General features: G+C 42.1%; 1 protein-coding gene across 2 annotated transcripts in view; it reads left to right on the forward strand.

The window, feature by feature from the left end:
* LOC115221701 (ATP-dependent RNA helicase TDRD9) overlaps positions 1 to 23,261 on the forward strand; it is a 64,867-nt gene that overhangs the window by 39,893 nt on the left and 1,713 nt on the right. For both annotated transcript variants that reach the window (XM_036511095.1, XM_029791905.2), the window contains 16 exons: positions 847 to 950; positions 1,067 to 1,180; positions 1,771 to 1,896; positions 2,585 to 2,669; positions 5,123 to 5,221; positions 5,422 to 5,532; positions 6,247 to 6,336; positions 6,880 to 7,002; positions 7,676 to 7,807; positions 11,618 to 11,752; positions 15,147 to 15,217; positions 16,159 to 16,365; positions 17,847 to 17,985; positions 18,290 to 18,405; positions 19,994 to 20,060; positions 22,151 to 22,347. In XM_036511095.1, the coding sequence (XP_036366988.1) occupies positions 847 to 950; positions 1,067 to 1,180; positions 1,771 to 1,896; positions 2,585 to 2,669; positions 5,123 to 5,221; positions 5,422 to 5,532; positions 6,247 to 6,336; positions 6,880 to 7,002; positions 7,676 to 7,807; positions 11,618 to 11,752; positions 15,147 to 15,217; positions 16,159 to 16,365; positions 17,847 to 17,985; positions 18,290 to 18,405; positions 19,994 to 20,060; positions 22,151 to 22,347 (1,916 nt within the window). The remainder of the gene's footprint in view (positions 1 to 846; positions 951 to 1,066; positions 1,181 to 1,770; positions 1,897 to 2,584; positions 2,670 to 5,122; positions 5,222 to 5,421; positions 5,533 to 6,246; positions 6,337 to 6,879; positions 7,003 to 7,675; positions 7,808 to 11,617; positions 11,753 to 15,146; positions 15,218 to 16,158; positions 16,366 to 17,846; positions 17,986 to 18,289; positions 18,406 to 19,993; positions 20,061 to 22,150; positions 22,348 to 23,261) is intronic.

Genomic DNA, 23,261 nt, shown 5'->3' on the forward strand with positions numbered 1-23,261 from the left:
AGGCTGCACCAGACCCAGTCTGATCTGGCAGTGTTTCTACAGCTGGATGCTCTTCCTAACGCCAACCACTCCGTGAATGTAGTGGGTGCTTTTTACGTGCCAGACGAAGCTGGTAAACGGCCACGATCGGATGGTGCTTTTTACGTGCCACTGGCACAGCGACCAGATGAAGCTGGCAACGGCCACATTCAGATGGTGCTTTTTACGTGCCACTGGCACAGCGACCAGATGAAGCTGGCAACGGCCACATTCAGATGGTGCTTTTTACGTGCACCGTCACGGAAGCCAGTCAGGGCGGCGCTGGCTACGGCCACGTTCGGATGGTTCCCTTACGTGCCACCAGCACTGGTATCACAGCTACAAATTCCACTGATGTTGATAGATTACGATTTTGATTTTGATTTTGAAATATATCTGGTTGTGGGGGAAATGTCCCTTTGCTTCAAAACAGGTGAGGATTGGTGACAGGTAGGGCATATTTTGCCTCAACAAAATCCTTCTGACTCATTCATGCAAGTATTTCCATCTCAATCGAAGGAGAGGGGCTTTCTCTGTCCGGGTTGCGGATCCGTGGAATAAGCTGCCGAACGAGATGGTGAAGATGCCGACGACTGCTCGGTTCAAAGCCTCTCTTGATCAGAAATGGCCTGAACTCTTTGCATGAACACCACCCTGTACATAACTCCATGTCCTCCTACATGGCCTTGCTTTTTGCTTTTTGAGCCAAAAAATTAACTTAACTTAATTTAACTTAACTTAACTATGAAAAAGTGGATATTAAATGATGGGGATGATGATGAAATCTCAGTGAAGCTACAAACCCTGTCCTTATTTTTGTCTCATCAGATAAATGGTCTGCCATCCAATCAAGGTTCCTTGTACAAATCTCAAATTGAACAGTTATTTTATCCGTGTGGAAACATTCTTGCTATACACATGGAAGAATCCAAGTAAGTATTGATCTTTTGCACTTTTCCACAAAATTTAGCATAACTTAGTGATTATCTTATTTATTTGTATTTATATATTTAGTTGTTTATTATTGTTTTTGGTTTTGATTTTGTAGGATCTTCATTGAATTTGCTCGCCATTACGGCATGAACCGTGCATTGAACAATGTCATTGGTATGGGCAACACTGGGGTTGTGAACCCTGCTGTTTATTTGGCTCTGAAGATGAAGTAAGTTGTCTTTTGCTGTTTCTTTCTTTTTTCTCTCTCTCTCTCTTTTAGACCCTTCAAGACCATATCTCTTACCATATCTGTTTTCTATGCTGGCATGGACTGGACGGTCTGACTGAGGACTGGCAAGGTTTCTACAGCTGGATGCCTTTTCTAATGCCAACCACTCCGTGAGTGTAGTGGGTACCTTTTACGTACCACTGGCACGGGAACCAGTCAGGTGGCAATGGCATTGGCCACGTTTGGATCGTGCTTTTTACATGCTACTGGCACAGGAGCTAGTCGGGGCAGGGGGGGAGCTGGCATCGACTACGTTCGGATGTTGTTTTTTACGTGCCACCAGCACGGGGAGCCAGTCAGGCGGCATTGGCAACCACCCACACATGAATGGTGCATATTGCATGCCACCAGTTAATGGTACATTGACTGTATGGATTTCCTTCTTACTTAAGTAATGAATGCATTAGTGTCTTCCAGCGTTTCTTTCTCTTGTCTTCTGATGTCTTGTCAGTTCCATCACCTGTTCACATAAGAATTAAATGTCAATTCTGTCTTATTTGAATATTTTGTTTCTATGAATTTGCTTCTAGGAAGACATCCTATCGAACACTGGAACTGGAGCAATACTCTCGAGAGACGGCAACAAAACTGATGAAGCAGGTCTCCCAAGTTCAAAGTAACATTGCTGGAAAATTGCAAACGTTGCGAACAAACAGGTCAGTAGTAATTTTAAAAAGTTTCTTTAAAATTCATGCTTATTGTGACTACTTCAGCACATAATTTTACAGGTTTAGCTAGCTTCCATGTAAAAAGTTTCACAATAGGGACCCCCACCACACACACACACAAAAAATGTGTATCTCTGATCATGAGCAGAAGTAGTGGAGGAGCATCATAGCCATGTGTTGAGAGGGATTCTTGGAAGTTTGGATAATTCACCTCTGGAAACATGGGTGTTTCGTTCAACATCATTAAACAACCCTTACTCAGGGACTTTTTGAGCAGGATGGGTTACTCGACCAGAAGAAAATTCTAACTGGGCCCCACCTACAAATTCCGCCGAGGTTGACTTTGCCTTTCATCCTTTCGGGATCGATAAATAAAGTACCAGTTTCGCACTGGGGTTGATGTAATCGACTTAAACCCTTTGTCCTTGTTTGTGCCCTCTGTGTGTAGCCCCTATTGGGCAATAAAGAAATATATGAGGAGCAGGTGTTACTGTACTAAGAATAGAAGAGAGGCACATTGGGGAGTCAGGACACTTTGGGTCAAAATGACTAGTGCAATAATGTAGATGTAAATATTTAGATGAGGTAAAAGTTAGTCTTTAACGATGAAGTTAATTAGTTCTTTTAATTAGTGAGCAAGTGTTTAATTGGGTTTTATGTTTTTTTTCCTTGACAGAATAACAGCAGCCTCTGCGACTGTTGGGAAACAGGTGGACTTACCCAACTATTCTATGTCTGTGATAGAAATTATTGTTACTGAAGTAAGTTGCTTTTATCTTTTGCATGTTTCGGTCATTAGACTGTGGCCATGCTGGGGCAGTGCCTGGAAGGATTTTAGGCAAATGAATCGACTCCGGTATTATTTTTATTTTAAAGCCTGGTTCTTATTCTATCAGTCTCTTTTGATGAACCTGCAAGTTAAAGGGACGTAAACACACCAACACTGGTTGCCGAGTAGTGATGGGTGGGGGAACAAACAAAGACACACACACACGACGAGCTTCTTTCGGTTTCTGTCTACGAAATCCATCCGTTCACAAGGCTTTGGCCGGCTTGAAGCTATAAAACACTTGCTTAAGGTGGCATGCAGTGGGACTGAACCCGTAACCCTGTGGTTGAGAAGCAAACTTCTTAGCACACAACCATGTATTCAGTATATTTCTGAATACCTCGTTGTTGTTGTTGTTGTTTGGGCTGTCCAGTGGGATTGAACCCAAAAGCACACGGTTGAGAAACAAATAGCTGTATCCCTAAGCCCACCCCTGTCCGTATTTGTACCCTTGTGCCAAAGTTGTGGACTGTTGTTAAGACAATAACATTAATAACAAGAACGCTCAGAGAGCACAAACCTCTGCCAAGGCAACATCAATGTCCTTTCAACGATTAGCCGGAGATGATTTTTAAAATGAGGATATCAGAGATTACTCTTTTACTTGTTTCAGTCATCTGACTGTGGCCATGCTGGAGCACCGCCTTTAGTCGAGCAGATTGACCCTAGGACTTATTCTTTATAAGCCTAGTACTTATTCTATCGGTCTCTTTTGCCGAACCACTAAGTTCTGGTGACGTAAACACACCAGCATCAGTTGTCGAGCGATGGTGGGGGGACAAACACACAGACATACAAACATATACACACACACGTGCATATATACATACATATATATATGACAGGCTTCTTTCAGTTTCCGTCTACCAAATCCACTCACAAGGCTTTGGTTGGTCCGAGGCTATAGTAGAAGACACTTGCCCAAGGTGCCACGCAGTGGGACTGAACCTGGAACCATGTGGTTGGTAAACAAGCTACTTACCACGCAGCCACTCCAAAAACAGGAAAGATAATCCTGAATCCTTGTCCGGTACCCGATCGATTCCAATGGTGGTAGTCATGGAATGTGAAGGTGGCTGTAGAAAATTTAGAAACAGTAATAAATAGCTTATCCTCATCAAATACAATCCTAAATTAACAAATTCATCCTTGAAAATATTCCGTTGTGTCTGGGGAAAGTCATTTTCTTTTTGTGCCTTATGATTTAACACACTCACCGGTAAAATTTCCACTCATTTCTTACTTTTATTTCCTAAAAAGAAAATAACTCTCCCCAGACACAACAGAATATGCTTCAACACACAAACTCATATAAAGAATCTTGCAAACCAAATCCAAAAACGAAATATCATTGAAAACAGTTACAGCCTAAAGGGAGATAATTGGGAAAGACTCGAATGTCAATGTAAGATTCTAATCATGTAAAGTAAATATAACAAATAATGCAGAATCCTTTTCCGTTACCGGATCGATCCTAAAATCTAACCAGTTTGTGCCAATCATGAGGCCAAACATCCCTGAAAGTTTTATTTGAATCCATCCAGTGGTTCTTGAGATATCTTGTCTAAGGGACAAACAAACAATCAACCACAACTGAAAACAATACTTTCGCCTTTGCTAAGGTGGAGGTAACAAAGACATTGGTTTAACGTCCACTTTCCATCGATTGTATGGGTCAGGGGGAATTGGTTGAAGCAGATTTTTCTTTTCTGAATATTAATGTTATTGTAGTAAAGATTGTTTGCCAACATAACATGGCAGTCCTGGTTTAGGACGAATGTTGCTGTAATTTAGCCCCAGGAGACATCATCCCCAGCTGGGCTATATGATACGATCTGTGTCCTTATATTTTCGAACAAGGGAATCTAGCACCCCCACTCAGCTCAAAACAATATCTGTGTATCGCGATTTCCGGGTTATTTCCCTTCATCAGCACAGAATAACTGTTTGGCTAGAGGTGGCGCTGCCAAATTCCTGTTTGAAATGTATAGTTTTCAAAGTGATAATTAGTCACTGATCTATAAATTAGAAAATTACTATTTTTAAATCTCACAACGGGAGATTTTCAGCAACAGTACTTTGTAGTAAAGATTGTTTGCCAACATAACATGGCAGTCCTGGTTTAGGACAAATGTTGCTGTAATTTAGCCCCAGGAGACAATGTCCCCAGCTGGGCTATATGACACGATCTGTGTCCTTATATTTTCAAACAAGGGAATCTTTACTACAAAATACTGTTGCTTAATATCTTACATTGTGAGATTTAAGAATAGTAATTTTCTAATTAATGTTTATTGTTTTTGTCTTTCAATATTTAGATTCTAGAAGGATCAAAACAATATTTTTATTTTCCTTGCTATAAAAATGTTTGCTCCAATTTTTTAGGTTCTGGAATGTGGACATTTTTGGGCTCGCTATGTTGATCAAGAGAATTCCCTATATTTTGTCCAGTCTAGTCTTAATATCAACCCCCAAGACCTTCAGGTTGGTTCCTTTTTAACAGTCTTCTTTTTTTTTATTGTTGTCATCTCAGTAGTTTGTTGCTGAAAATTACTCTCCAAGTTCTTGGTTTGTCGTGTGTGTGTGTGTGTGTGTGTTGTGTGTGTGTGTGTTTGTGTGTGTGTTATTTGCATTCATCGATTTTATTTCTCATGTTATTTCTCCATTTCTCTCCTCTTTTGTAGCCTATTTCTGGAAACGTCCACGTCGGTATGATCTGTGCAGCCCCTTACAAGGACGAGGAAGTGCACTACTACAGAGCACAAGTGGAGGCCATTCATAACAACATGGCTCATGTAAGTGATATCATCATCATCATCATAGTTTAACATCCGTGTTCCATGCTAGCATGGAGATGAATTTAATAGTTGGCAAATACTCTGCCAACTCTTTTTCAATTTGTGTCTTTTGAAAGAGGGCGATGGTGTCGAGTGACTTTGAGTAAGTCCTTAACATCACCGTCCTCTCTTCAAAGTCTTTCATCCACTGTTTGGGTGGCACAATCTCCCACTCCAACGTAGTGTTGTTTATCTTTTTTGCCATGTTTTTTGGGGGAAAAAAGTTAAAAAAAAACAAAAGTTCACAGAGTTCAAAAAAACAAAGATGCAGGAAGGAAGGAAGGAAGAAGACAAGAAACAGTTCAAAAACACAGCAAACTATTCTTCTGGCTGTCCTGGTACTCCTGGCCAATTCGGTAATCCACTTGGTAATCCAGGGCCCAAAACAGTCACACAGCAATTCCTCCAAAAATTGGTAAAATAATAAGCATAATTATAGGAGGAGGGAAACACCCCCAAAACATACTTCTCACTGCTAAGTGAGGCTTTAAACTCAACTACAGGCAGACAAATGCCTGGAACCCAGTGGAGATTTCTTATTCGACAAAATAATTAAACATGAGCAACAAACCCCCTCTGAATCCCCCACAAAAACCAAATGTTTTACCTTGTAGCTGTGTTATACCTGTTCAAACACCTGTTTTATATATTTAAAAAATTTCTTTATTTTAGGTTTTCTTTGTGGATTATGGTAATATGGAAATTGCTCCTTTCCATAACCTGAAGCTCCTTCCTCAGAGCCTTTTAAATATTCCTTTCCAAGTGAGTACTGTTCTTGTGATTCAAGCCGTCCCTTGATATTTCAGCTCTGTCTGGTGTGTTTGTATGTTTGTTCTTTTCTATGGTCGGAAGCTTGGATGTTGTACTTAAGAATTTCATCTCACATTTACATGATTTTGTGTCACCTTAAACTAATATCGAAAAACACCTTGGGAATGAGAACCCAGGTCCGAAATTTCCCCAAGACACCTGATGAAGGCTGGAGGATATACCAGCCGAAATGTTGTGTTAACAACAAACAAGATGAGGACAAATATCTGTCAAATGTAAATAATGAAAAGAACAATTTTGAACCTGGGTTCTTATTCCTAAGGTATTTTTCGATGTTATTATTATTATTATTATTATTATTATTATTACCTGAGGAATGAGAACCCAGGTTCGAAATTTCCCCAAGACACCTGATGAAGTCTGGAGGGTACACCAGCCGAAACGTTGTGTTATCAACAAACAAGATGAGGACAAATATCCGTCGAATGTAAATAATATCTTCTTATATTTCATTGTTTTTTCTCTGTATTTCAGGCATTTGAATGTTATTTAAGTGAAATCCAGCCATCCCCAATCAAATGCTTTGATGGTTGTTGGTCCCAGGAATCGACTGACTATTTCCAAAACATGGTCTCTGGTTTCCCTATTTATGCTCAGGTAAGAAAATTCTTTCTTTCTTTCATTCTTTGTATTTTCATTTTTTGTCTTTTGTTTTATCTTTTCCCTGTTTCACCTCATTGGACTGTGGCCATTCTGTGGCACTGCCTGGAAGGGTTTTAGTCAAAGAAATCAGACTTTTATGATTTTATCTTGTTCAAGTCTAGTACTCATGCTGTCGGTCTTTTTTGGCAAACTGTTAAGTTATGGGACATAAACAAACCAACATCACGAGGAGGCTTTGATAGGTGGTGGAATTTGAACTCAGAATGCAAATGGCCAGAACAGACTCTGCGAGATATATCCTATCCAACTCTAAGAATTTTGCTAATCCACCATTGCAGGCGTGGCTGTGTGATCAAGAAGCTTGCTTCCCAATCATGTGGTTTCAATTTCAGTCCCACTGCATGGCACCTTGGGCAAGTGTCGTCTATTAGTTCTGGGACAACCAGAGCCTTGTTTGTACAAACTCCTTGTCTGTTTATGTGTGTGTGTGTGTGTGTGTGTGTGTGTGTGTGTGTTGTGTGTGTGTGTGTGTGTGTGTGTGTGTGTGTGTTTGTGTGTGTGTTTGTGTGTGTGTGTGTAAATAAATTTCTCTCTATTTTTCTGTCATATTTTCTCCTCCTCCTCCTTCATATTCTTCTTCTTCTTCTTGCTGTTGTTGTCGTTGCAGATTTATTCGGTCGTCGGAAGAGTCCTCCATGTTGAGCTGATCAAGAAGAAGTCGAAACAGCAAGAAAACATCAATCGGAAGCTCATTGATCTCGGTTATGCTGATGTCACTGAAGAATCTTTCTTATCCAAAGTAACTAGAACATACTTTAACTTTCATTCGTACCAAAGTAGGCAGTGGGAGCACAATGCAGCCTTTGGGCCCATCAGACCGTGTCCAACTGTCCAGCTTATGGCAACATGGAGCATGGATATTAACCCTTTAGTATTTAAACTGGCCATATCCGGCCAAAATATTTAATCTGTTTTATGTTCAAACTGACCAGATCCAGGCTCTCACACCTACCCTACAATGTTATTCTACATTAAGTAATTACACCATCAAGATCTTAAAGATATGAGATAATGCATGATTAATTCAAATCAATGGGAATCAATAGACATTATGTTTGATTCAATAATATGAACACTAAAGGGTTAAACGATGATGATGATGATGATGATGATGATGGCAGTAAAATGTATTTTTTTAATGACAATGTAAACAACAACAACAACAAACAATAATCATCATCATCATCCTAAACATTTAATGTCTGTCTTCCATACTGGCATGGATGGAGGGTCGAAAAGAGTCTGATGTGTCATAGGACTGTGTATCTGTCCCTATATCTACTTTCAATGGCCGGCTGCCCTTTCTTATGTCAACTCCCTTATATAATGTCCTGGGTGCTTTTGTTGTCATGACACTTGCACTCATGATGATTGCATGATCAATAATGGTTCCTTTTATTTTCCACAGGGGACGTCACATGAGGGTGGGGACTATGAAGATAGATTACAAACAATAACTCTGAGCACCTTTTCAAACTCCACCCGTCTAACACCCGTGGACATATTTACAAAGTCAGAAAACAGTACAGCTCCCATGACTTCAGGAAACATTTTTTCACGCTGAAAGTTGCTGAAGCATGGAACAAACTGCCGGCATCGGTTGTTAGTTGTCGGAGCACTGCATCCTTCAAAACTTCCATGCTTCCTGAGATTCGCCAACACTACACCTGATTTTCTCCCCTCCATACACACACAAACATGTATCTGACTCATACACTGTTCACTTCCCAGACATTTGTACATTACTGCATATGCAGACACCCATAAAATTATTAATTATAAAATTATGGCAGACACCCATAAAATGATTAACCATCTTATTAATAATAACTCTGAGCACCTTTTCAAACTCCACCCGTCTAGCACCCGTGGACATATCTACAAAGTCAGAAAACAGCACAGCTCCCATGACTTTAGGAAACTTTTTTTCACGCTGAGAGTTGCTGAAGCATGGAACAAACTGCCGGCATCAGTTGTTAGTTGTCGGAGCACTGCATCCTTCAAAACTTCCATGCTTCCTGAGATTCGCCAACACTACACCTGATTTTCTTCCCTCCATACACACACAAGCATGTATCCGATTCATACACTGTTCGCTTTCCAGACATTTGTACATTACTGCATATGCTTTATACGCACTTTTGACAAGTTGTGGTGCACATGAGCACTGTATACAATAATTTCATTATTATTACAATTTGTGTGGGGGAATTACTTAAAATCGGGTGAGAAAAAGTTTTGTGGAGGAATGAGAGGGAAAGTATAAGACATGGATAATTGGTGCAGGAGAGCTCCCAATGGAGGCCAACCAAGGAACCCCTCAGATACAATGTCACCCTGACCCCCAAGGGCACAAGCTGTCACCCAGCTGTTCTTCTATATTCTATAGGTGCATGCTTAGAATATTTCCATTCACTCTAATCATTTTTGTCACAGTCACCTTTTGATAAAAAAATAATAATAATAACTCCGTGCTGGTGGCACGTAAAAAGCACCATCTGAATCGTGGCTGATTGCCAGTGCTGCCTTGACTGGCTTCCATACCGGTGGCATGTAAAATGCACCAATCCGACCATGGCCGATGCCAGCCTTGCTTGGCACCAGTGCAGGTGGCATGTAAAAAGCACCACGGAGTGGTTGGCGTTAGGAAGGGCACCCAGCCGTAGAAACACTGCCAGATCAGACTGGAGCCTGGTGCAGCCTTCTGGCTTCCCAGATCCCCGGTCGAACCGTCCAACCCGGGCTAGCACGGAAAGCAGACGTTAAACGATGATGATGATGATGATGATGAATAATAATTTTTCTACCTGAAATTTTTGGTGAAGGGTCTAGTCGATTACATCGACCTCCAGTGTTTCACTGGTGCTTAATTTACAGACCACGAAAGGATGGAAGGCAAAGTCAACCTTGGTGGCATTCGAATTCAGAACCTGAAGATGATGATAATCATCATCATCATCGTCGTCGTTTAACGTCCGCTTTCCTTGCTGGCATCCCTGAAAGTTCCATCTGAATCCATCCAGCGGTTCTTGAGATATCTTGTCCACAGACAAACAAACACAATACCTTTGCTTTCACTAAGGCAGAGGTAATAATAATAATAATAGGAGTGGCTGTGTGGTAAGTAGCTTGCTAACCAATCACATGGTTCCGGGTTCAGTCCTACTGCGTGGCATCTTGGGAAAGTGTCTTCTACTATAGCCTCGGGCCGACCAATGCCTTATGAGTGGATTTGGTAGATGGAAACTGAAAGAAGCCTGTTGTATATATGTATATATATATATATGTATGTGTGTGTATATGTTTGTGTGTCTGTGTTTGTCCCTCTAGCATTGCTTGACAACCGATGCTGGTGTGTTTACATCCCCGTCACTTAGCGGTTCGGCAAAAGAGACTGATAGAATAAGTACTGGGCTTACAAAGAATAAGTCCCGGGGTCGATTTGCTCGACTAAAGGCGGTGCTCCAGTATGGCCGCAGTCAAATGACTGAAACAAGTAAAAGAGTAAAAGTAAAAGAGATAATAATAATAATTCTAGATAAATTATGTTTGAAAAGAAAAGAGAGGAGGGTCATGTCTGGAAAGGGTTTGATCATAGGCCTGCTTGATTGTGACTGGACTAGGGCTGAACAACAACAACAGTAACAATGGTAGTTCCTGGGTCTTGGGTCTTTGGTGCCTTTAGCAGATTTCAAAAGTTGATGTGTTACAAGAATCCTTAGCTTTCAATGTTTCTGCTAAGTTAATTCTTTGAAATAAAGGAAAATAAACAAAAGAAAATGGAGGAGTGGCTGTGTGGTAAGTAGCTTGCTTACCAACCACATGGTTCTGGGTTCAGTTCCATTGTGTGGGAACCTTGGGCAAGTGTCTTCTACTATAGCCTCAGGCTGACCAAAACTTTGTGAGTGAATTTGGTAGACAGAAACTGAAAGATATATATATATATATATATATACTAGCAGTATCGCCCGGCGTTGCTCGGGTTAGTAAGGGAAATAACTATATAAGCATTTTTAGAGAGTTACTTCCTTATATTTTAGTTAAAAAAATGCATTAAAAATGGGAAAAAATGATGGTAAATTTTTTTTAAAATCGTAGACTCATCGTAGGCATGCCCTAATACCCAGAAGGGCTTGATATGAATCACGACTATAAGATACCCGGTTTTGGTTACACTGCACCGCAAAATGTGGGAGTAGTTAGGAATCTAAATCGAAGGGGACAGACACTCACACAACTTCACTTTTATATATAAAGGTATATATATATGTTTGTGTGTCCCCCAACATTGCTTGATAACCGATGTTGGTGTGTTTACGTCCCTCAAACTTAGCAGTTCGGCACAAGACACCATTAAAATAATTACTAGGCTTATAAAGAATAAGTCTTTGGGTTGATTTGCTCGTTTAAGAGGCGGTGCTCCAGCATGGCCACAGTCAAATGACTGAAACAAGTAAAAGGATAAAATGCTAATTATAATGTTAATTATGTTTTTCTTTATGTTACCATAGCAATAATTTCTAATTAAATTTTGTTTTTCCTTTTTCAGAAAGATCATGAAGAACGGAAGAGAGCCCAGGAATCTTCGAGTTTGTCCGTTTGTCAAAATAGCGATTCAGCATCGTTAGACTGGAATACACTTGGTCTTGCTAACGAGTTTGGTTCGGCTCGTTGTGTGGGAAAGGTCAGCCGGAATTTAATGTCTTTCAGTGGTCGTTATTTATTATCTTTTTTAAATGTTAGTTTTAAGATATGATACAGGTGTAGCTGTGTGGTTAAGAAGTTTGCTCTTGGTTTCAGGTGATACACACACACACACGCACACACACACATACATACATACATACAACTAAACGTATACACACAACAACTACATTACACACACACACACACACACTTACATACATACATACAACTATACGTATACACACAACAACTACATTACACACACACACACAAGGACATGCATACAACAGTTAAAGCTATACGCAAGAAAAGCTGTGTGGTAAGTAGCTTGCTTACAAATCACATGGTTCTGGGTTCAGTCCCACTGCGTGGCAACTTGGGCAAGTGTCTTCTACTATAAGCCGAAGAGATGGTGTTCTGGATTTCCACTTCGGCATCTGAAACTCAGAGTTTTATCTTGACTATTGAGTAATTGTAACATATTATTTTATATATATATATATATATATGACGGGCTTCTTTCAGTTTCCGTCTACTAAATTGACTTACAAGGCTTCAGTCGGCCCGAGGCTTATAGTAGAAGACATTTGCCCAAGTTGCCATGCAGTGGGACTGAACCTGGAACCATGTGGTTTGTAAGCAAGCTACTTACCACACAGCTATTCTTGTGTATAGTTTTAACTGTTGTATGCATGTCCTTGTGTGTGTGTGTGTGTATACGTATAGTTGTGTGTCTCTGTGTGATGAAGATGAGTAATTTCCTTGAATTAATTAATGTAATTGTTACTAATAATGCTAGGAGTCTTAATATGTAGTGGTGGTAGTAGTGGGGGGAGAATAGAGGGGAAAATAAGTGTGTATGTGTGTGTGTGTGAGTATATGTAGGTGTGTGTGGGAATGTATATAGGTGAGTGTGTCTGTATAAACAAAGGTGTGTGTATGAATCATGGGAGAGAATTTTGTGGCAAGATTTCTTTCCCTCCACGTTGGGACAATGAATTAGACCTTGTAGCAGTGGGCGGGCAGGTAATTGGGTTGTGGGGAAGGTGTGTGTGTGTGAGGGGCGGGGGGGGGGGGCGAATATTTATCTGAACTAATTAACACAAAGGAGTGGTCCCTATTGTACTGCTGCTGCTGATAACCCCCTCCCCCCACTGCTGCTGCTGCTGCCACTACTACTACTACTACTACCACCACCACCACCACCACCACCAGCACCACTACAGCTACCACCACTGCTACTTGTAGTAGTAGCAGCAGCAGCAGTAGTAGTAGTAGCAGTAGTAGTAGTAAAGTCCCATGTCATCCCTGACTAGCAGAATAGATCTATAATCATAAGTGTTCCAGCCATGACTGTCTCTTGTTAATTTGTCTACTTTTATTTATTTATTTATTTATTTATTTAAGATGATTAAGTGTGATTTGAGAGTGATATAGTTGCTGTTTCTAGCATATTGAGTGACCATTTAAGGATACTCTTGATATTTGGTCATATCTGGCATGTCTTCTTTCATTGATCTGCCAGTTAAATAATAGTGACATCTATGGCAACCACCACCACCACCACAATTGTGTAGACTGATAGACATTCCAGTCATGACTGCCACCCCTCCTTTCCTTTTCTGACCTAACTGTTTAGGCGCAGGTGTAGCTGAGTGGTTAAGAAGCTTATTTCCCTACCATGTGGTCTTGGGTTCCATCCCACTGCACGGCACCTTGGGCAAGTGTCTTCTACTACAGCCTAGGGCTGACCAATGCTCTGTGAGTGGACCTGGTAGAAGGAAACTGGAAAGAAGCCCATTGTATATTCTTCTGTTCTTTTACTTGTATCGGTCATTAGACTGCGGCCATGCTGGAGCACTGCCTTGGAAAACTTTAGTCCAGTGTATTGAACCCAGGACTTATTTTAAAGCCTGTTAGTTATTCTGTTGGTCCCTTTTGCCAAACTGCTAAGTTAAATACATCAAACATAGACACAAAGACACACACATGTAAATGTAAATGTATGCGATGGGCTTCTTTCAGGTTCTGTTTACCAAATCTACTGGCAAGGCTTTGGTTGGCCTGAGGCAACAGTAGAAGAAACTTGCCGAAGGAGCCACATAGTGGGACTGAACCTGGAACACACACATCTGCTTCTCTCTCTCTCTCTCTCTCTCTCTCTCTCTCTCTATATATATATATATTATATATATATATATATATATATATATATATATATATGTAGCCACTACACGCATTTTTTTCTCTCCTTGTTTTTTTTTCTGTAGAAGAGCATAGACTCAAAATGTAAAAGACTTTTTCAATTGGGACACTGGAATGTCTATCAGTCTACACAATTGTGGTGGTGGTGGTGGTGGTTGCCATAGATGTCACTATTATTTTCAATTTCCTGAGCGTTATACTAATACATCTGTTTGTTTTATACACCACCTGTCTTCGTCTTTTGTTTTTTTCGTGAAATCTCCCCCTATATATGTGTGTGTGTGTATATATATATATATATATATAAGTGTGTGTGTGGTATTTTTATATAAGCTTAAATCTTATGACGATCACAGTGCAATGGCTAAAGAAAACAGTCTAATAAAGGGATATAGAAGCCCTCAACAGAAAAAAGAAGGCTTTCCTATCCATGTGAGGAAAGCCTTCTTTTTTCTGCTGAGGGCTTCTATACCCCTTTATTAGACTATTTTCCCTTAGTCATTGCACGGTGATCGCCATAAGCGTCTCCTTGTTTTGACATTTTGTGAAGATTGTAAACGAGCATCACCATTACACATGCGTTGCTGTTAATTTTCTCTCTTCCATGGGAAACGTGTCTGGCCATGGGGGAAGTGTCACCTTTTCTTGCAAATAAGTGAGGGTTGGTGACAGGAAGGGCATCCAACCCATGTAAACATGTGAGATGATGATGATGATGATGATGATGATGATCATCATCATCATCGTTTAACGTCCGTTTTTCCATGCTAGCATGGGTTGGACGGTTCAACTGGGGTCTGGGGAGCCAGGAGGCTGCACCAGGCTCCAGTCTGATCTGGCAGTGTTTCTACAGCTGGATGCCCTTCCTAACGCCAACCACTCCGTGAGTGTAGTGGGTGCTTTTTACGTGCCACCTGCACAGGTGCCAGACTAGGCTGGCAAACTGCCACGATCGGATGGTGCTTTTTACGTGCCACCGGCACGGGGACCAGACGAGGCTGGCAACGGCCACAATCGGATGGTGCTTTTTCCGTGCTACCAGCACGGAGGCCAGTTGGGGCGGCGCTGGCAATGGCCATGTTTGGATGGTTCTCTTATGTGCCACTGGTATCACAGCTACAATTTCCATATCTTCCCATGATTTCTGTGTAAACTCACTATTGGCCTTTTTGTTGGTTTCTTTACAGATTAAACTCCACGGTCCATCGAATCCTTTAGAAATGTCCTTCTCAGGAATGACAAACTCAGGTCGTCTTCGGTAAGTGTTTTTGGAATTTAATTCTTCAGACATGTCTCAGTTATCAGAAAGGGATCGTCAAATTTCTTTGAATGTTTTCTGTCAATTAATGGTCCTTTCTTTTTTCATTTGTTCCTTCCTTCCTTTGTGCATATGTATGTGTTAATATCAAAATCATTTAATGCTTGCAAAATGTCTTTCTCCATTTCTAAGTTAAGGTTTAAAGCAAAGCAACCCCGCAAAACACAACTGATCTTTACACACAGATGCACAGAATAACAGCAATCAAAGAATGACAGCGGAGTGCACAACAAACACCAGCGATCCGACTGTCGCCTGTACTCTTGGCAAGAGATGTCATTTAGTCTTTTACACCTACCAAGCTCATTCGTATTAGCCTGAGTTGCTGGATAATTTTTTGTTCCTTTAGGAATATTGTAGAACGGAAACTTTTCATAGATTGGAATTTAAATCCTAATCTCTATAGACATTTATTGCTTCAAGAAAACATTGAATTTGAATTACTTTTAATTTTTACGATTATAGATAACAACTCGGGCTGTAATCTCTGATCCCGAGTCAGGCATGTGTGAACGATGTCAAGAGAATGTCTGCTACGAATAATATTTTTTGACGACTGCCAGATGCTGACCGAAAGTAAATGAACTGTGACCTGGTTCAATAAAAGGAGCCCGAGTTATTGGTTGCAATTACATACTTGAAGTCAGTGTTGGCAGAGATTAAATCAGATTGCAAACACATGTTCACTTTACTAAATTTATCCTCGGGCTAATCTCGAACAGCCTCAGTGCCAGAGTCACCACTGATGTATATATGTTACACATGCATTCACATACATACATATGTATTAGAATAGTTCATTCCATTGGTTGTGTTAATAACAGATGTTATATTGATGGCTTTATCCATTCACATTTCTTTTTTTTCTTTCTCCCGTGCAGAGGTGCTAAGATCGACTCAGACAGCGTGAACTGTGTTGCTATCGACGACAACCCACAGAACTCCTCTGCCAGGATGATGGTTGCTGCTTTTGTCCACATGAATGCTAACGGCGTGAATGTCATCACACGAGACACTACATTGATGCCACACATTGCAGGACTGCCAGCCTTGGTTGCCATGTTGTTCACACCATATTGTGAATTGAGGTAACAATGCTTAAGGGTTTTTTTTTTCTATTTTGGTATGGGCCTCATGGGGGCAATGACAAATGACTGAGGCCTTTGGCAATAAGCCATGTTTGAGAAGAAGACCCATCAAGACAAGTGAAATAATACTCAAAGCAGATATTGATGTCACACAACTAGCACCTGTGCTGGTGACACATAAAAGCACCCACTACACTCTCAGAGTGGTTGGTGTCAAGAAGGGCATCCAGCCGTAGAAACCATGCCAAATCAAACTGGAGTCTAGTGCAGCCTCTCAGCTTACCAGCCCTGGTCAAACTGTCCATCCTATGCCAGCATGGACAATGGACTCTTTTATTCTTTTACTTGTTTCAGTCATTTGACTGTGGCCATGCTGGAGCACCACCTTTAGTTGAGCAAATCGACCCCAGGACTTATTCTTTATAAGCCTATTACTTATTCTATTGGTCTCTTTTGCCAAACCACTAAGTTACGGGGACGTAAACACACCAACATCGGTTGTCAAGCGATGTTGGGGGGACAAACACAGACACACAAACATATATACACACACACATACACACATACATGCGACGGGCTTCTTTCAGTTCCCGTCTACCAAATCCACTCTCAAGGCTTTGGTCGGCCTGAGGCTATAGTAGAAGACACTTGCCCAAGGTGCCACGCAGTGGGACTGAACCCGGAACCATGTGGTTGGTAAGCAAGCTACTTACCACACAGCTACATTAAAAGATGATGGTGATTATGATGATGATGTGTTATGTTTGTATGTGTGTGTATTCGAGAGTGCATGGCCTACTAGTTAGAGTGTTGCACTCATGATTGGGAGATTGTAAGTTCGATTCTAGGACCGGGCGGTATTTTGTGGTGTTGCGCAAAACCACTTCATCTCCCAATTGTCCTGTGATCACTTTGATATCTGCCACGTGGCACAGCACGGTGCACCTGTTCAGGTAATGTCAGTCTGAGGCAGGGAGTGAGTTCATGTTTAGACCAGACACTTCTTCATCATCATCATCATCATCACCATCGTTTAGCGTCCGCTTTCCATGCTAGCATGGGTTGGACGGTTCAACTGGGGTCTGGGAAGCAAGAAGGCTGCACCAGGCCCAGTCTGATCTGGCAATGTTTCTAATGTTTCTGATCTGGCAATGTTTCCTAACGCCAACCATTCCGTGAGTGTAGTGGGTGCTTTTTACGTGCCACCGGCACAGAAGCCAGTCAAGGCTGGCAACGGCCACGATCGGATGGTGCTTTTTACGTGCCACCGGCACGGAAGCCAGTTGGGGCGGTGCTGGCAATGGCCACATTCGGATGGTTCTCTTCATGATAAATAAATCACTTGTGTTGGTCATTCACCAAGAAACTGGAGAACCCTTCTCTGTCGCTTATGACAGGAGAGTCCTCACAATGTGTGTGTGTGTGTGATTTGCTTATGTTTTGTCCATTTTGTTTCCATTCTCTGATGCTTCTCATTGTAGGACTGATAAAAACATGACCTACTACACGGGTGCCATTTGTGGTTTGGGCTTCGACAGTGAAACTGGAACTGCAGTCTACCCAGAGCACGACATGGAGATCGAATTTGATTCAAAAATCGATCTTGATGATATATTTAAGGTACACAGATCTCTCTCTCTCTCTCACTCTCTCTTTCTCTCTCTCAGTCTCTCTCTCTCTCTCTCTCTCTCTCTCTCTCTCTTAGTCTCTCTCTCAGTCTCTCTCAGTCTCTCAGTCTCTCTCTCTCAATCTCTCTCTCTCTCAGTCTCTCTCTCTCTCAGTCTCTCTCTCTCAGTCTCTCTCTCTCTCTGTCTCTCTCTCAGTCTCTCTCTCTCTCAGTCTCTCCCTCTCTCTCACCCTCTCATATACATCATAGATTAATACCATTTGTTTTGTATTCTTGTCTCTTTTGTAATTCTAACAGATCAATGGAATTCGCCTGGCAATAAACATTATTATTGGTAACCAACAAACTGCCAGCACTTGGGGCCCTGAGTCTGTGGTGAAGCTACAGGAATCGGCTCGGAGGAAACTCTTAGAGTGAGTATGACTCATTCCTCTTTACTGGACAGACCGATGACATTGTAGGGTAGTTGTGAAAGGTTGGATCTGGCCACTTTTAACGCTAAACAAAATATTTGAGCTGGATATGACCAGTTTGAATACTAAAAGGTGAACCGTTATAAAAAGTGCAGCAATGTCACAGGAAGGCTAACTGGGAAGATAGTTTTTGTATGTGGCAGATGCTCAGGAGCAATAAACTCTGAAAATCTGCAGAAAACAACTTCCATCACTTTCCAGGGGGAAAAACTAGAAGTAGATGATAGCTTCCGCTACCTAGATGACTGAGTCAGTAGTGGGGGTGGGTGCGCTGAAAGTGTAACTGCTAGAGTAAGAATAGCCTGGGCAAAGTTCAGGGAGCTCTTACCTCTGCTGGTGACTAAAGGCCTCTCGCTCAGAGTAAAAGCAGACTGTATGACGCATGTGTATGAACAGCCATGCTACATGGCAGTGAAACATGGGCCTTGACTGCTGAGGACATGCGTAAGCTCACGAGGAATGAAGCCAGTACTCTCCGATGGATGTGTAATGTCAGTGTGCATACTCGACAGAGCGTTAGTACCCTGAGAGAAATGTTGGACCTAAGAAGCATCAGTTGTGGTGTGCAAGAGAGACGATTGCGCTGGTATGGTCATGTGGCGAGAATGGATGAAGATAGGTGTGTGAGAAAGTGCCAATCCCTAGCAGTTGAGGGAACCCGTGGAAGAGGTAGACCCAGGAAAACCTGGGACGAGGTGGTGAAGCACGACCTTCGAACTTTAGGCCTCACTGAGGAAATGACCAGCGACCGAGACCTTTGGAAATATGCTGTACGTGAGAAGACCAGGCAGGACAAGTGAGCCCAGCCCACTTATGAATGCCTTTCCCCCCTTGGACACACAAAGACCTGTTGAGGCAAGCGAAGTCGATATCGAACCTCATCCGATGACAGGCACCCATTGCTTGCGAAGACCTGTTGGGCAAGTGAAATCGAAATCGAAATTGAACCAATCCTATGACTGGCACCCAGCAGATGCCAGGACCCCTGCACTGGTTGTACGTAAAAAGCACCATCCGAATCGTGGCCGATGCCAGCGCCGCCTCGACTGGCTTCCGTGCCGGTGGCATGTAAAATGCACCAATCCGACCGTGGCCGTTGCCAGCCTTGCCTGGCACCTGTGTAGGTGGCACGTAAAAAGCACCCACTACACTCATGGAGTGGTTGGCGTTAGGAAGGACATCCAGCTGTAGAAACTCTGCCAGATCAGACTGGAGCCTAGTGCAGCCTTCTGGCTTCCCAGATCCCAGGTCGAACCGTCCAACCCATGCTAGCATGGAGAACGGACGTTAAACGATGATGATGATGATGAATCCCTAATAAATGTAAAAATCCCAAAGAGTTACCTCCCTTATGAAGGATTTAAATGATTAAAATATGTCGCTAATTAAAAATTAATTAGATTATTATTTATTTGTTCATTTTCGATTTGAACTTGAATTCGCTTTTATTTCTAGCATTTTCTCCCAACGTTCCAAGAATATATTCCTTCTCTTATTTATTTTATTGTATTTATTTATTTATTTCCAGTCTGATGCAGAAGAGGAGGGAACCAATTGACCCCGTTCCCTCCTGGAGCCCCTACGAATGGAACTTGGTGAGTAGCAAGACTTGTACTAAACATCAAATGTCCTAACTGTCCCGTCTTCTTCACCTGACTCCCCCCCCCCACCTCACCCCACCTGAAGAATTATCCAGAACTTAATTTCTCACTCTTTATCTCAATGGGATGCTACTTTATCTTTTGTACTCTTTGGTCAGCCATTGAGCTGTGGCCACCTATGCTGGAGCACAGCACTGACTTCTAGGATCAACTCAATTGCTTTGTTCTGTTTGACCACCCTCAGATACTGCATATCAGTATGGAAACACAGCATAGGGGGGCAGGCGTGGCTGTGTGGCAAGAAGCTTGCTTCCCAAGCACATGGTTCCAGGTTCAGTTCTCTGCATAGCACCTTGCGCACCAAAGCCTTGTGAGCGGATTTTGTAGACGGAAACTGAAAGAAGCCTGTCGTATATATATATATATATATATGCCAGCGCTGCCTCGACTGGCTTCTGTGCCAGTGGAACATAAAAAGCACCATCTGAACGTGGCTGATGCCAGTGCCGCCTTGACTGTCTTCCATGCCGGTGGCACGTTAAAAGCACCAACCGATCGTGGCTGATGCCGGACTCCCCTGGCACCTATGCAAGTGGCAGGTGAAAAGCACCCACTACACTCACGGAGTGGTTGGCGTTAGGAAGGGCATCCAGCTGTAGAAACTCTGCCAAATCAGACTGGAGCCTGGAGCAGCCCCTTGCTTCCCAGACCCCGGTCGAACCGTCCAACCCATGCTAGCATGGAAAATGGACATTAAACGATGATGATGATGATGATGATGATGATGATGATGATGATGATGATGATGATGATGATGATGATGATGATGATGATGATATATGTGTGTGTGTGTCTTTGTTCCCCACCACAGTGTGACAACCAGTTTTGTTGTGTTTGCTTCTCCATAATTTCACACAATTTCTGTCTACCAAATTCATTCTCTAGTCTCCAGCTGGTCCAGGTCTATAACAGAAGGCACTTGCCCAATGTTCCATGCAGTGGGACTGAACCTGAAACCATGTAATCACACAACCATGCATACACTTAAATCTCTCTTTTTACTCATTTTACTTGTTTCAGTCATTTGACTGCGGCCATGCTGGAGCACCGCCTTTAGTCTAGCAAATCGACCCCGGGACTTATTTTTTTGTAAGCCCAGTACTTATTCTATCGGTCTCTTTTGCCGAACCGCTAAGTGACGGGGACGTAAACACACCAGCATCGGTTGTCAAGCAATGCTACGGGGACAAACACGCACACACATACACATATACATATATATACATATATATGACAGGCTTCTTTCAGTTTCCGTCTACCAAATCCACTCACAAGGCTTTGGTCGGCCCGAGGCTATAGTAGAAGACACTCGCCCAAGGTGCCACGCAGTGGGACTGAACCCGGAACCATGTGGTTTGTAAGTAAGCTACTTACCACACAGCCACTCCTGCGCCTATATACATACACATATATATTTATTTATTTATTTATTTCATGCTTAATTTAAAATATTTATCAGCTGTCTTACAGTCTATGTGAAATAATCTAAAAGCTGTCTCTGTAATAGTTATGTCATTGATGTTGTTCCATAGTTTATTAGTTATTTGTCTTATGACTTGTGTAACTGATGTATCTGTAATAGATTGTGTCTTTGATGTTGTTCCATAGTTGGAGTATTGCATGAAAAGGCCATAGCAGGAGAATATTATTGAGGAGGTGTCGTGGGAAGATGAAAAGAACGACAAATGGTTAGGATAGTCATGGCTGGAGCACTTTTGATCATAGTGTTTCTACTCATCAGAGCCAGCCTTGGGCTAAAATCTGCCACCACTACCATGCAGCCACAACCACTACAGCCCCATTACCCCCCCTCCCACTAACACCACACTGTTTCTGCTACCCCCTCTGCCACCCCTACCAGGGCTACCCTGCCTCTTCCCCAATCCTTATATTTTACCTCTCGTTGCTGTTTTGTTTTAGTGAAATGGGGCAACCCACATCCACATAAAACATAGATGTTAAATGATGATGATGATGATGATGATGATACTGTACTGTTTTTGTTTTTCTTCCCCCCCCACCAGATTTCACCATCGGACTATTTAAAACCGGATTGCTCCGACAACAACTGGGAACTCCTGTTCAAACTCCACAAAGGCGTTGCCCTTGCAGCTGAGTGTTCGTCCAGCCTGAACGATGACGAGGAGGATAACAGCATCTCCGAACGAGATATAAGTGAGCTGGAAAACCACATCCAAGAGTTGAAAGTCATAGCTCGGATGTAAGTCACAAAGCATTTTCTCTTTTGTTCTTCTTCTGTCGATGCAATATGAGGGACAGCCATCATTGGGATGGCTGCCTCTCTTATATTCTGTTAATTGATTAATTAATTAATTTACATAGCATTGTTTCATTATTACTATTCTACTGCTCAGAACTCTGCCAGTCATCACCTACTCTCCCCTCATTGTTCTCTGGCTCCCTTGATCATGCCCATGTTCTCTTCTAAAATGTGAACAGTTCATTATTCCTATTCTACTGCTCAGCACTCTGCCAGTCATCACCTACTCTCCCCTCATTGCTCTCTGGCTCCCCTTGATCATGCCCATCTTCTCTTCTGTCAATGCAATATGAGGGACAGCCATCATTGGGCTGGCTGCCTCTCATATTCTGTTAATTGGTTAATTAATTAATTTACATAGCATTATTTCATTATTACTATTCTACTGCTCAGCACTCTGCCAGTCATCACCTACTCTCCCCTCATTGCTCTCTGGCTCCCCTTGATCATGCCCATGTTCTCTTCTGTCAATGCAATATGAGGGACAGCCATCATTGGGATGGCTGCCTCTCTTCTATTCTGTTAATTGGTTAATTAATTAATTTACATAGCATTGTTTCGTTATTACTATTCTGCTGCTCAGCACTCTGCTGGTGGCACATAAAATGCGCCATTTGGGCATGGTCATTGCTAGTGCTACCTCACTGGCTCCTGTACTGGTGGCACATAAAAAGCATTATTCAAGTGTGGTCGGTGCCAGTACCTCCTGATTAACCCCTGTGCTGGTGGCACATAAAAAGCATTATTCAAGTGTGGTCGGTGCCAGTACCTCCTGATTAACCCCTGTGCTGGTGGCACATAAAAAGCACCCACTACGCTCTCAGAGTGGTTAGCATTAGGAAGGGGCATCCAGA

The sequence above is a fragment of the Octopus sinensis genome, linkage group LG18, assembly GCF_006345805.1.
Source record: "Octopus sinensis linkage group LG18, ASM634580v1, whole genome shotgun sequence".
Lineage (NCBI taxonomy): Eukaryota > Metazoa > Mollusca > Cephalopoda > Octopoda > Octopodidae > Octopus > Octopus sinensis.